At 37.4% G+C, this 12938-nt stretch overlaps 2 protein-coding genes across 8 annotated transcripts in view; both read right to left on the minus strand.

Moving 5' to 3' along the window:
* LOC126959764 (peptidyl-prolyl cis-trans isomerase A-like) overlaps nucleotides 1-12938 on the minus strand; it is a 399629-nt gene that overhangs the window by 189402 nt on the left and 197289 nt on the right. The gene's annotated exons all lie outside the window — the stretch shown is intronic.
* The window catches only part of CHURC1 (churchill domain containing 1), a 476524-nt gene that overhangs the window by 11433 nt on the left and 452153 nt on the right, over nucleotides 1-12938 (minus strand). For 4 of the 7 annotated variants that reach the window (XR_007727647.1, XM_050799305.1, XM_050799308.1 and 1 more), the window contains 2 exons: nucleotides 6894-7029; nucleotides 4626-4699 (listed from right to left, as the gene is read on the minus strand). Coding sequence is in view for 6 of the 7 variants with exons in the window: in XM_050799305.1 (XP_050655262.1) it covers nucleotides 4626-4699; nucleotides 6894-7029 (210 nt within the window). In the remaining variant the exon portion in view is untranslated. The remainder of the gene's footprint in view (nucleotides 1-4625; nucleotides 4700-6893; nucleotides 7030-12938) is intronic. The other 3 variants (XM_050799306.1, XM_050799307.1, XM_050799304.1) reach the window with 1 other exon arrangement.

Genomic DNA, 12938 nt, shown 5'->3' on the forward strand with positions numbered 1-12938 from the left:
GAGTGCCTACGTGCTCTGCAATGTGCTGGCAGACACGAAAGAACAAAGTCTGACTTTATAAAATCTGCAGTCTAACTTGGGAGGGGGAAAAAACCTAACATATATAATCTGGCAAGATTATTAAATCAGTGAGACTGATCATACCTATAATCTTTATAGGCAGTCTGGAACCCAAATTTCATTGCAAGTCAATTATTTGGAATTCAAAAGCAATTTCCCACAGAATTAATGTCATACATGGTGGTTAGGTTCCCAGGAAAATCCACAAGTCTTTTACATTTATATTGTTCAAGTACCATAGAATCTAACCATATATAGAAGTGCTTCTGGGGGAAAATATGTCTAGAATTCTAACTTGGGATGCCAGGAACAGATCTCCTTGGCTGCCAGGAATATGATGAGATTAGGACACCTTTTATCAAAATCATTCAAGTAGAGAAAATAATTCCCCCAGTCATTCACAGGGACTCTTAAAGGCTCCAACTGGGCAGGGCCTAGGGGAAGAGATTTGGAGGGAAGAGCAGAATGGGTGGAATTACCTCTGAGTAAGACCAGATCTTTTTTTTTTTTTTTTATTCTGAGGGCCCCTTTACTCTTTTCCTCTATTAGTCCCTGTTAATTCTGACTCCAAGTCTTCTCCTTCCCTGGCCCACAGAGGAATAGAAAGCAGTCTCATAGTTTCTGTCTTGTTTCTTGAAGTAAACATCTCATAGTTTCTGTCTTGTTTCTTGAAGTAAACACACAACATTTTGGTCGGGGGGCAGCGGGGGGCCTTTTGCTGGGGGAATTTTTTTAAAAAATAAAGGATACCTATAATAATTTATGATATATTTTCCATGTAAATTCTGTCTCTCTGTCGCCACTTTTCCCCTAGTCTTGTCACCAGAAAATCCTACTTTGTTCAATAATGGCATTACGGTTGTTTTAAAAACAGAATACTTATCTTTCAGAGAGGCTAATGAAATATTTAAAGAGGTAGTGATATGTTTGGAATTTGCTTTGAAATAATCCTGTGGGGGGATGTGAGAAAGGTGAAGTACAAATAAAGCAACTTGAAGATGGTTAGTGTACATTAGTACACTGTTCTGCCTACTTTGGACTATGTTTAAATCTCCTATAAGATGTTTAATATAATACAACAACAATGGCTAGGAATCCCACCTTGAACTTGAACTACTGCCAGGATAGGATGAGGGGCTGGGGTAGGGTGGGGACAAGGATAGTAAGTAATGGCAGCTGAGAATAGAGGGTTCTTGTGGCCATTAGGCTGAGGTAGAAGTTCCCAAGTGGCTATTCACTAGAGTCAGGGCCTGACATAGGTACAAGAAAAGTTCAGAAAAGGGAGAAGATGTACAGGCTTGAAGAGCAAAGAGGAGACTGAATTTGAGTTCAGCTAGAAAGAGGTAAGATTTAGTTGACTTGAAGGTAGAGAGAGGGACAATTCAAATCAAGGAAAAGGCATGAATATGGACAGTAATAAGGAAAACAGCATGTGCATCGCTTACGGAGTAAAAGGGAAAGGAAGCTGCATCTGGTTTGTCAGCAGGGGAGTGGAGGATGACATGTTTAAGAAGATTAACTTGATGGCAGTGTGCAGAACTGCAGTTTGGGAAATGTGCAGTAATTCAGGCTTCATTGGGTATGGTCCTTGACATGAGGTATGATGTTAGAGTCAGAGAAAAAGCAAGAAAAACAAAGAAAACAGAGGGGATGAGAGGTGTAGGCATGAAGGCTAGAGAAGGAAATGTGAAAGGTATCTAACAGGTCTCTACTAAGACTGAGTACATGTGTGTTCACTACATGAGAGAGCATAAAGAAGGTTCCAGACCACAGACCAAAAGCTCAGGAGTATCACTTAGAGAAAACAGGAAAGAAAAATGAGAGAAAACCCAAAGGAGCAGTTAGAATGATTTAAAAAGGAAAGAAGTAAAGCACTATGAACCTTAAGGGCAGAAATGCTACAAAAAGACAACAATGGTTAATAAAACTAGACGCAGAAGCCATGTAAGAGAGAAAAGAACTAAGGCAAAGTCACAGGATGTGGTTAGATTATAGCAAACCTATGAGAGAATAGTTTTAGTACAGTGAAAATGAAAACCAGTTTGTAGGTAGTTAAGAGGAGCATATGGAAATAAAGAAAATAGGGTAAAGACCTATTCAAGTGGCCGGGCAATGGCTCCCACCTGTAATCCCAGCACTTTGGGAGGCTGAGGAAGGAGGACTGCTTGACCCCAGGGGTTCAAGACCAGCTTGGGCAACAAAGTGATACCTCATCTCTACAGAAAAAAATTTTAAAAATAGCCACTCACGGTGGCTAGTGCCTGTAGTCTCAGCTACTCGAGGAGTTGAGGCAGAAGGATCACTTGAGCCCGGGAGGTCAAGGCTGCCGTGAGCTGTGATTATACCACTGCACTTCATCTTGGGTGGCAGAGTGAGACCTTGTTGCAACAAACAAATACCCTATTCAAATAAAGAAGCAAGAGGAAGAAGAAATGATTACAGGATGAATCAAAGTACACTAGAGAGAGAGACGATAACATGAAATTCCTGAGGAAATGCAGTGGGGTAGCATTAGAGAGGAGTAAATAAAAATCTTCCTCTCTAACAGGAGAGAAGGAAGAGTCTAAAGTTGGGACAATGCTAAGTATGGTGTACATACGAAAGAGTAGCGGGAAATAAAAGAAGGGAAGCTGGGCCAGTCCAGTGAGAACCTTGAAATGAGAAGCTTTGATATTGTACTGTAGCTAAAAGTGCGCTATGGGAAGGCCAATGAGGTCACCCAAAAGTATCATTTATTTTTACTTTTTAGTAGAGACAGGGTCTCACTATGTTGCCCAGATTGTACTCAAACACTTGGCCTCAAGAGATTCTCCTGCCTCAGCCTCTTGAGTATCTCAAACTATAGGCACACACCACCGTGCCCAGCTTTGAAAACATCATTTTAAGAAAATTAATCTGATGGTAGAGTATGGAATATGAGTTGGGGGGTGGGTGGGGAAGTAGATGTTGGGGAGGAGTAGACTGGGAGTAGAGAGTCTAGTTTTAGAATCATTTTCACCACCATTTCATAGTTTCTCACATCGTGACAAGCCACCTTCCTTTACCTTCTTCTTGTCCCAGAGTAATTTCTAGGGCAGCTTTGAAAATGGCTGCATTCAGCCATAAAGGAAAAATCAGCTAATTTACAATGGCTTGGTTAGGACATAAACAGGCAACCTCAATATTCATTCGGGAGCTGTACATAACTCATGTGAGTTTCAGGAGCTTCTTGAAAATAGCTATAAGCACTCCTTTCCTCCCATAAAAGAACAGAACTGTTTCTTTAAGCCCAGGAGGTGCTCATCCCCCTATGTGGCCACTACTTACTCACTAAGATGTCAATTTTGCCCTAAGTTACACATATCATATAAATATTTCCTGAGGCCTAATTTTTGGATGCTGAAGAAATATAGTCAAGATGTTATTTTAGATTAACCACAACACATCAGACCAGACTCTGACAGGTGACTAAGCAGTTTCTTCAATGCTAAAATAAGGAATAAGAGGGGTTTTACTATCTTATGATTCTTCTATGGAAGACTATTATTATTTTCCTAATTAAGTACTATCCAAATGTGAAGGGAATTGAAAAAATTCTCTTGGCTGTTAAAAGCCCTAGCCTGATATTTATATCCTATGGACAAATACGTAGTTCACACAAAATAAGTAACTCAACTTGAAGGCTTGAAAACAGGCAGTGAGGGACAGAGGCAGGTTTCAGTTTGTCCCTGGCTCTCCCACACTGCTCAGCTTTTCTTTCTGATCATCAGACCTGTGAATCTTCAGCAACTTCAGGCCTATACCAACCTTCCAGAGAATTCTTCACATGCTCTCACAATTGTGTAAGGATTAATCCTTATGATAAATCTCTTAATCTCCAGCTTCACAGTGGTTCAGTATTTCTCCTCCAACTTTGATACACACAGCTTGTAATTTTACTTAATAATATTATAATGTCTTACCACAGATGAGACTGCAGAGTTGTTCAACTCTACATGCCAACTTGGGAAAACAAAGATAACCTCCTTATCACAATTTCCATGCTGGGCAAGTATGGTGGCAGTGGACAGGCCACCACTTAAAAGCCCACAACTGCACAGTCACATAACTGGGCAGAAAAAAAGAAGCACAATGGTAACCTCAGAAGAAGCCAGAATGTGCTACTATTCGTTATAAACAAAAATGACAGGGCTGAGATATCATTTGTAAACTACACATTTTGATTTGTGACTCTCGTGAAGTCAGGTTTGCACAAATGCACCCACATCTAAAGTCTCTCTCTCAACTTGCACAGATATAAGAAAAGCATGGGGCTGGGCACAGTGGCTCATGCCTGTAATTCCAATACTTTGGAGGCCGAGGTGGGAGGATTGCTTGAGCCCAGGAGTTCAAGACCAGCCTGGGCAACATAGCAAGACACCATCTCAAAAAAAAAAAAAACAAAAAAAAAAAAAAAACAAAAACCATAGTCTCCTTTAATATATGCTAACACTTTGCACTTCACTTAGGAAAACTGTGTTTAGATTCTCAAGGGCACTTTTGTTATTGCCCTAACCTCCCCACAACACACCCATATTTATATTTACCTGAAATTCATCCATGATACTGAATGTATACTCATGTCTGGCTATTACATGATGACAATTCTTACACAAATCTGCTAAAACAAAGAAAGACTTATGTAATTAAGTCTTAGAGAGTTTCTTAAAATTTCTATTAAAATTTCTATTCTCAGCATATTATTTAAAGAGAATCTTAAGTCTGTCATATTTAACACAAGAGGAAATCCATTATAATATCTACCTTGATTTTTAAAAAATTCAGAATATGCCACATAGCAACACTACATAATTAAGAGTCTGAGCTCAGAGACTTAATATGCTTTTACTAATTGCCACCAAAAGTTCTTTAAGAGAATCAGTTAAAAGATATTTAAGTGTATTTTTAAACTAGCTAGATCAATTTTTTTTTTTTTTAGGCTGAGTCTTACTGTGCTGCCCAGGCTGGAGTGTAGTGGCACGATCATGCCTCACTGCAGTTTCAACCTCCCAATCTCAAGTTATCCTCCCAAATCAGCCTCCTGAGTAGCTGGGAGAATAACTTGAGCCCGAGAGGGGCTCAAGACATGCGCCAATACACTCAGCTAATTTTTTTGAGTTTTTGTAGATGTGAGTTCTCACTATGTTGACCAGGCTGGTCTTGAACCCCTGGGCTCAAGTGATCCTCCCTCCGGAGCCTCCCAAAGTGCCAGGATTATAGGCGTGAGCCACCACGCCCATCCCAGCTGTACCTATTTAACTATGTAAAAGCTTTCATTATCATGAATAATATAAACTGTGCTACTATATCCAATCATAAATAAAAACCAAAGCTGGGCATTCAAGTGAATTTAATGGTAACGAAATAATCTAGTAAAAACAATGATTTATTGAGTGCTTACTATTTTAAATATTTAATCTTCTAAAAAACTCAATAAGGTAGATATTATCATTACCACCTTTTTAGAGATAAGCAAACAAAGGCATACTTCAGTTAAGTAACTAGGAAGAGGACTGAGCCAGGATGTAGTGGAACTAGAATTCAAACCCAAACAGCCTAGCTCCAGGGCCCTTGCTCTTAAACCACTATGCCCTATTGCCTGGAATGAAATACAGCTTAAAGAAAACATACGCTAAAAAGAAAGAAAAAGATTCTTCTAGCTTAGAACATTTATTATTATCTGACTCCATTCTAAAGGCTTGGTGTCTTTCAAACTCCTCTGTCAAAATACCATTAACTGTACATTTATTCCTCATGTGTTCAGACGGTACCCAAGAACCAGGAGACAAGCAAAAAGGGAATGTGAACAGTTAAATACTTCTCACAATATCTGGGCACTGACGTATACATATACTTAACTTACAGAAATCCTTAGTGCTAACCTCAGAATTAATTTTTTTTATACACAGTTTATTTGGTTTCCCAATATTGAGGACGAGGAGAAGGATATGAAGGCAGCTTATTATTTAGCTGCAAAAGGAACAACAGACTGACAGTGACACTGGAGGAAAAAAAAGCTAGACATTCTGAGCAGAAACAAGACTAAAAAAAACACTGCATTCCGGAAGTCATTTAGTATAGGGACAAGTAGCCCTAAATACTTTAATAGCTGTTGGAGGATATCATGGTATTATACTGTAGCAGAAAGTGAAAACTCACATGGATGACCCTAAGGTCACAATAATAACAATTTTTTTTTTTTTTTTTTTGAGACGGAGTCTCGCTCTGTAGCCCAGGCTGGAGTGCAGTGGCCGGATCTCAGCTCACTGCAAGCTCCGCTTCCCGGGTTCACGCCATTCTCCGGCCTCAGCCTCCCGAGTAGCTGGGACTACAGGCGCTGCCACCTCGCCCGGCTATTTTTTGTATTTCTTAGTAGAGACGGGGTTTCACCGTGTTAGCCAGGATGGTCTCGATCTCCTGACCTCGTGATCCGCCCGTCTCAGCCTCCCAAAGTGCTGGGATTACAGGCTTGAGCCACCGCGCCCGGCACAATAACAATTAATAAAAAATATATCTTGTTAAGGCAGCATAAAGCTTTTAAAAGTATGTCCCTAAAAAATAATTTGATAAACAAAAAAATTCAGTGTCTGAATCATAAGCTCTAGTTATCTGCAAAAGTCATTTACATAGACTCTTTGATGATCCCAGATAAATGAGGTGTTAATGACATTTTCCTCTTAAAAACCTAACTTGTAACTATGTGCACGATACAATAAAGAAATAGGCCTCAGAATATTTTGCGTAACATATCAACTTCCAAAAGCTGACACCTGCTAACACACTTAGGTTAAAAAAATAAAGAAAAGTCTACTTACGATCATAGGTAACTATTTCTTCTCCATCTTCTTCTTTCAAGGATTTGTTTGTGATCAGCATAAAATCCCGCTTACTGCACACTGCACAGCCTGTAAAGTTCAGCAAAAAAGATCCATTCTCCAGGCAGGTGTTACCCTAAAATATCAGAAACAGGAATTTAATTTCTTTACATTTCAAAATCTTTAGTGAGATGATTAATAGACTTGAAATCTCTAAAGGCAAAACAAAACGAAAAAATGGACAGCATTTCCTTCTAGGTCATATACCAAATAATATTTGAAATTACCAGCTTTCCTAAAGAAATGTTACTCATGTTAAAAAAAAAAAAAAAAAAAAAAAGGCAACTAAAGCACAGTGTTAGACCCTTAAGTCTCTGAGGACTGCCATATGTTGAAAAGGGAGGACAAACTGCAAATAGATATCTGGAAACATCTTAAGGAAACCTTAATATAAAATAAGAAAATAGAAAATTAGAAAAATTTAATAGCCAACAATATTAAACGAGGCATACCAAAACTAGAATTAAATTCAATCAAAACAGAAACTGAGTCAATGATAAAGATGATCTTACATACTATGATGTTTAGTTGTTTGTTCAAATAGTTTTGATCCTTGATCATAATACAAAACGAACAAACAAAAGTAAACTCCCAGCTCTATAGATGTCAGTCCTTAAGAATACACGTGACTGAGGAACAGAAGCTTAAGTTCTTCATTTCGTAAGACTGACACATCTGCATTTAAGAGAGAACGGGTTTTACATCTTTACTAAGAAACTATAGAAATTTTCAAAAAAAGTTTTTAAAAAAGAAATTCTAAATAACTTATGCTCCTGGCTCAAGGGAAGACTTTTTTTTTTTTTTTTTTTGGTAATTTAGATGGGGTCTTGCTATGTTGCCCAGGCTGGTCTCAAACTCCTGGGCTCAAACGATCTTCCCACCTCAGCCTCTCAAGTATTGGGATTACAGTTGTGAACCACCGTCCGCAACCCAAAGCAAGTCTTTGCTAAAGGCTTACTAATACTTGTTAAGAATTAAAAGTCACTTTATAAATAATCTAGTCCAATCCCATTTCTCAGCAACAAACGTAAGAGTATTTTTAAGTAATGTGACAAAAAATCACTCAAATCAACGTTTCTCCAGTGCATCTGTATGTCTGGTATTGTGCAAAGCACAATAGAGGATTCAAAGATGAGCCAAATACGTTCCTATCTTCAAGGAATTTTAAGAAGCATCAGCAAAATTAAGATTCACCATAAATAATGCCACTAGGAAGTCTTTCTGGATTCCAAGCACCAGAATTAATCTCTCCCTTCTATGTATTGAGGAATGTCTCCCTTCCGTGTATTGAGGAAGAGATGAACTCTGGTGGGAGAATTAATCTCTCCCTTCTATACATGGAGGAATCTCTCCCTTCTATGTATGAGTTAGAGATTAAATCTGGTGGGAAAAATCAAGACATTACTACACAGTTTAGAGTTATTAAATCACAGGTGCACTGCCTTAACTACTAAAAGGGAAAAGGGCCTTAGGATTAAAGTATACATTTCCAGTTATTAAGAGCGAATGGTTTGATTTTTTTTTTAAATAAAATCTACAGAAGTACAATTTACATACAATAAAATTCACACACTTTAAGGGTACACATAGGTTAATGACTTTTAACCAATGTATATACCCATGTAACCACTACCCTAGTGAAGGTATAAAACATTTCTATCCACCCAAAAAGTTCCTTCGTGCTTTTCAGTCTATCTCTAACCTCCATCCCACCCCAGACACCCACTGATCTGATTTCTATTTCCACAGTCTTGCACGTTCTAGAATTTTATATAAACAGAATCAGTATACTCCTGCATCCAATACCCTTGCTCGATATAATGCCTATGTTCATCATCCCTGTTGTTCTAGGTACTGGTAGTTTGTGGCTTTTCATTGCCAAATAGTATCCCCTGTAGGATTCAGCTCTTGGTAGACATTTGGGTTGTTTCCATTCGGGGCTATTATGAATAAAGCAGTATGGAGATTCATGTGCAAGTCTTGGATGGACATATGTCTTCCCTTCCCTCGGGTAAATATGTAGAAGTGGAATTGCTAATATGGTAAAAACATGGTATATTTAACTTCACAAGAAACTGCCACATGGTTTTCCAGTTTACATTCTTGCCAGCAACGTGTAGTTCCAGTTGCTCTATATCTACATTAATACTAGGTATTGCTTTTTATTTTAGCCTTTCCAGTGATGTAAAGTGGTATCTCATTGTAGTTTCAACTTTTGTTTCCTTGATGGCTAATGATGTTGAGTATCTTTTCATGGTGCTTATTCATGTATCTTCTTTTATGGAGTGTCTATTCAAGTCTTTTGCCCATTTTCAAAAAGTTAGGTTGTTTATTTTGAGTTATAAGCGTCCTTTATATATCTTAGACACAAGTTTTTTTCCCAAATATATTTTCTCCATCACTGATTTGCCTTTTTTAATGGTTTCTTCTGATGATCAAACAAGTTTTGATTTTCATAAAGTCCAATTTATCATTTTTTCTTTTATAATTTCTCTTCTACTTTTCTTCTTTTCTACTAAGACATCTCTGCTTACCCCAGGGTTGCAAAAAGTTTCTTATGTTTTTTTCTAGAAGTTTTACAGTTTTAGTTTATAGGTTTAGGTTTATAATCCATTTTGAAATAATTTTATATATGAGGTAACGATCAAGGTTTATTTAGTTCCATATGGATTTCCAGTTGTTTTGGCAAGATTTGTTGAAGACTATCTTTTCCCCCACTGAATTACAATGGTGCTTTTGTAGAAAAAAGTCAATGACCACATATATGTGGGTCTGCTTTGACTATTCTGTTCCCTTGATATATATATCTACCTTCCCACTAATATCAAACTCTCTTGATTACTACAGTTTTATAGTAAGTCTTTAAATCAGGTAGTTTACATCCTATAAACTGGCTATTCTTGGTTCTTTTCAGTTTCATGTAAATTTTAACATCAGTTTACACATTTTACAAAAAAGTCTACTGGAGTTTGAATTGGGACTCCCTTGAATCTATAAAAGCTGACTGCCAAGGACTCCAAAAAATTAAGGAAAGCAAAACAGTTTTTAAAAAGATCCAAATGTCAATTTCAAATAAATATAACTCTGAACTGGACTGCATCCAGACAGAGGTTCCTTGCACAATGTGGCCTAGCCGCTGTAATCTGACCGTGTAAGTAGGCAGAATGTGACTCTAAGGAAACACTGAAGGAGGAGAAGTATCTATGTATCTGTTCTCTGGGAAGTAAATGCTTCAAATGGCAAAATACAAGTACAGTATATAAGAAGCAGATGGGACTTTAAGAGCCCTGGTCATTTGAAAGCAGCAAGAGTAACCTTCATCAGTGAGGCGTAGCTCTTTTACTAGGTAAGGCAAGACTACTAACATCCTAATTTGGGAAAGTAAACTAAAGCACACATTATTCAGGTAAGGTTTTCTGGCTCCCATAACAGGTGGAAAAAGAATGCAATTCAAATCAATTCCACAATAATAACAGTAGACCATAACAACTTCAAGAAGAAAGGGAAAAAAGTCGACATGTTAAGTACCCTTAGAAAATTTGATTCAGATAAATCCTGGTTAAGGATTTGTAAAGGTATACAAGTGTGCAAGAAGAAATGGCTGAAAACTATGAGGATAATTAATGTGAGAGTATGTTATAAAATCTTACGAGAAAGCTCTAATTATTCTGATAAAGACTGGATTAATTTTTTTCCAGCAAATTATTTCAGATGATACAAGTTACAGGTATAGAAAAGTAATAGTTAATTATTTATCTTTGATTACATAAAGTTGTTTGGAGTTCTGCTAATGTATATATTTTGCCAGGGAATGTTTAAAAATGGAAAATATGGTTTTTATTAAAGAACCAACTTTTTATTTCATTGATTTTCTCTATTGTATTCTCTCAGTATTTTCTACTCTGATCCTTATTATTTTCTTCCTTCTGCTTGCTTTGGGTTCAGTTTGCTCTTTTTTTCCATTGTCTTTTTCTTTCCTTTTCTTTTTTTTTTTTTTTGAGGCAGGGTCTCACTCTGTCACCCAGGCTGGAGTGTTGTGGCACAATCTCGGCTCACTGCAACCTCTGCCTCCTGGGTTCAAGTGACTGTCTCACCTCAGCCTCCCAAGTAGCTGGGATTATAGGCGCACAAAACCATGCCAAGCTAATTTTTGCATTGTTTGGTAGAGACCGGGTTTCACCATATTGGCCGCTGGTCTCAAACTCTTGACCTCAAGTGATCTGCAAGCCTCGGCCTCCGAAAGTCCTGGGATTACAGGCATAAGCCACCATACCCGGCCCGTTTTTCCATTGGCTTAAGTGGAAAGTTAGGTAATTGATTGAAGAGTATACTTTTTAAATACAGGCACATATAACTATAAATTTTAAGATGCAGAGTAACATTTTACAACTCTTTTGCTAATTATATATTATTCAGCATTTAATTAAATCTGGTTTAATGTTATCTACTAAGCAACAACTTGAGTATATGAAATTTGGCAGCTTAGTTTTAAACGACAAATATAAAACATGTAATTTTAAACTTAAACGTATCACTAACGCTGATTTTTCCCCACTGATTAATAATGTATTTCTGTATTCCTGTTGTATTACTAACAAAATTTAAAGCTGAAATTAAAATATATGAAGTTTCATTTCCAGTTTGATATGAAAAATATTTTATTACAATTTTGTGCCTGTTCAGTAATTTTAGAAAATGTAGTAGAGTTTAGTTCCGACCGGTTTGCTAAATGCTTTCCTGAAGGAAAAAAAAATGTGGTTCGCAGTTGAGTTAAAAAACATTTGGGTTCAAAACATTAGTATGGTTCATTTCCAACTTGACTCATGTTTGAATTCAAATTCTCAGTGTTAACATTATAAGCAAGTAGGCCAGAGCCCCATTAAGAATTCAGTACTGTATATTCCTAGTCTGTAAAAATAAATGACAAAACTCCAAACAACTTTATGTAATCAAAGATAAATAATTAACTATCACTTACTCATTCTACACTTAGAGCTTCCCAACAAATGATTTTTTTTTGTTTGTTTTAAGTAGACAGGGTTTTGCTCTGTTGCCCAGGCCTGAGTGCAGTGGTGTGATCTTAGCTCACTGGAGCCTCGAACTCCTGGGTTGAGGGAATCCTCCTGCCTTAGCCTCTTCCCAAGTAGGTGGAACTATAGACACACACCACCACGCCTGGCTAATGTTTTTTAATTTTTATTTTTAGTAAGGATGGGGTCTCACTATGTTGCCCAGGCTGGTCTCAAACTCCTGGTTCAAGCCATCCTTGTGCCTTGGCTTCCCAAAGTGTTAGGATTATGGGCGTGAGCCACCAGGCCCGGCCCACCATCTTATTACCCTTCCCTTTGCTAAGCTTCTGCAAAGCTGAGCAAAAGCAGTGGGCTTCTGCTCCTACTGCACTTAAAAATAGGTCACGACTTCAAAGAACCCCAGAGTTGGAAGGATCCTTGACATTCCAAATGGTCAGTTAGTCTCTACTGAACAATAGGAAGAGAGCTTAATTCCTTTAAGAGTTACTCATTCCATTTTGAAATGTCAGAATGTTCTTTATTCTGATTCAAAGTCTAAGACCCATAACATCCACCCACGAATTATTTCTAAATCTGCCTTCTAAAATTCCAAAGAAAAGTTTAATTCTTCTTCATGACAGTCTTTTAATTATTTTAGAACAGAATAAAATCAGAGAAAAGTGCCTTTGAAAGGCACTCTCCTGGTTTTCCAATCACCTCAATCCCTTTTTCTACTATTCTTCCTTATACTTTCTTTATTTTCATTTCTGAAGTTAATTTAGTCTTTGGAGCTCAGTCCTTGATTCTCTAAATTTTTTTCTTTAGAGAACAAATCCTATTTTGTTGACTGACTCGTCTATCTATGTAGCTGTACCCAAACTGCAGTCTTATATATTCACTTGACCCTTCAGATATTCTCAACCTCAGGTGAAGCATGATATTAATAACAATTTGACCATTTGTCCCCAATTTTGTT

The sequence above is a fragment of the Macaca thibetana genome, chromosome 7 (genome assembly GCF_024542745.1).
Source record: "Macaca thibetana thibetana isolate TM-01 chromosome 7, ASM2454274v1, whole genome shotgun sequence".
Classification (NCBI taxonomy): domain Eukaryota; kingdom Metazoa; phylum Chordata; class Mammalia; order Primates; family Cercopithecidae; genus Macaca; species Macaca thibetana.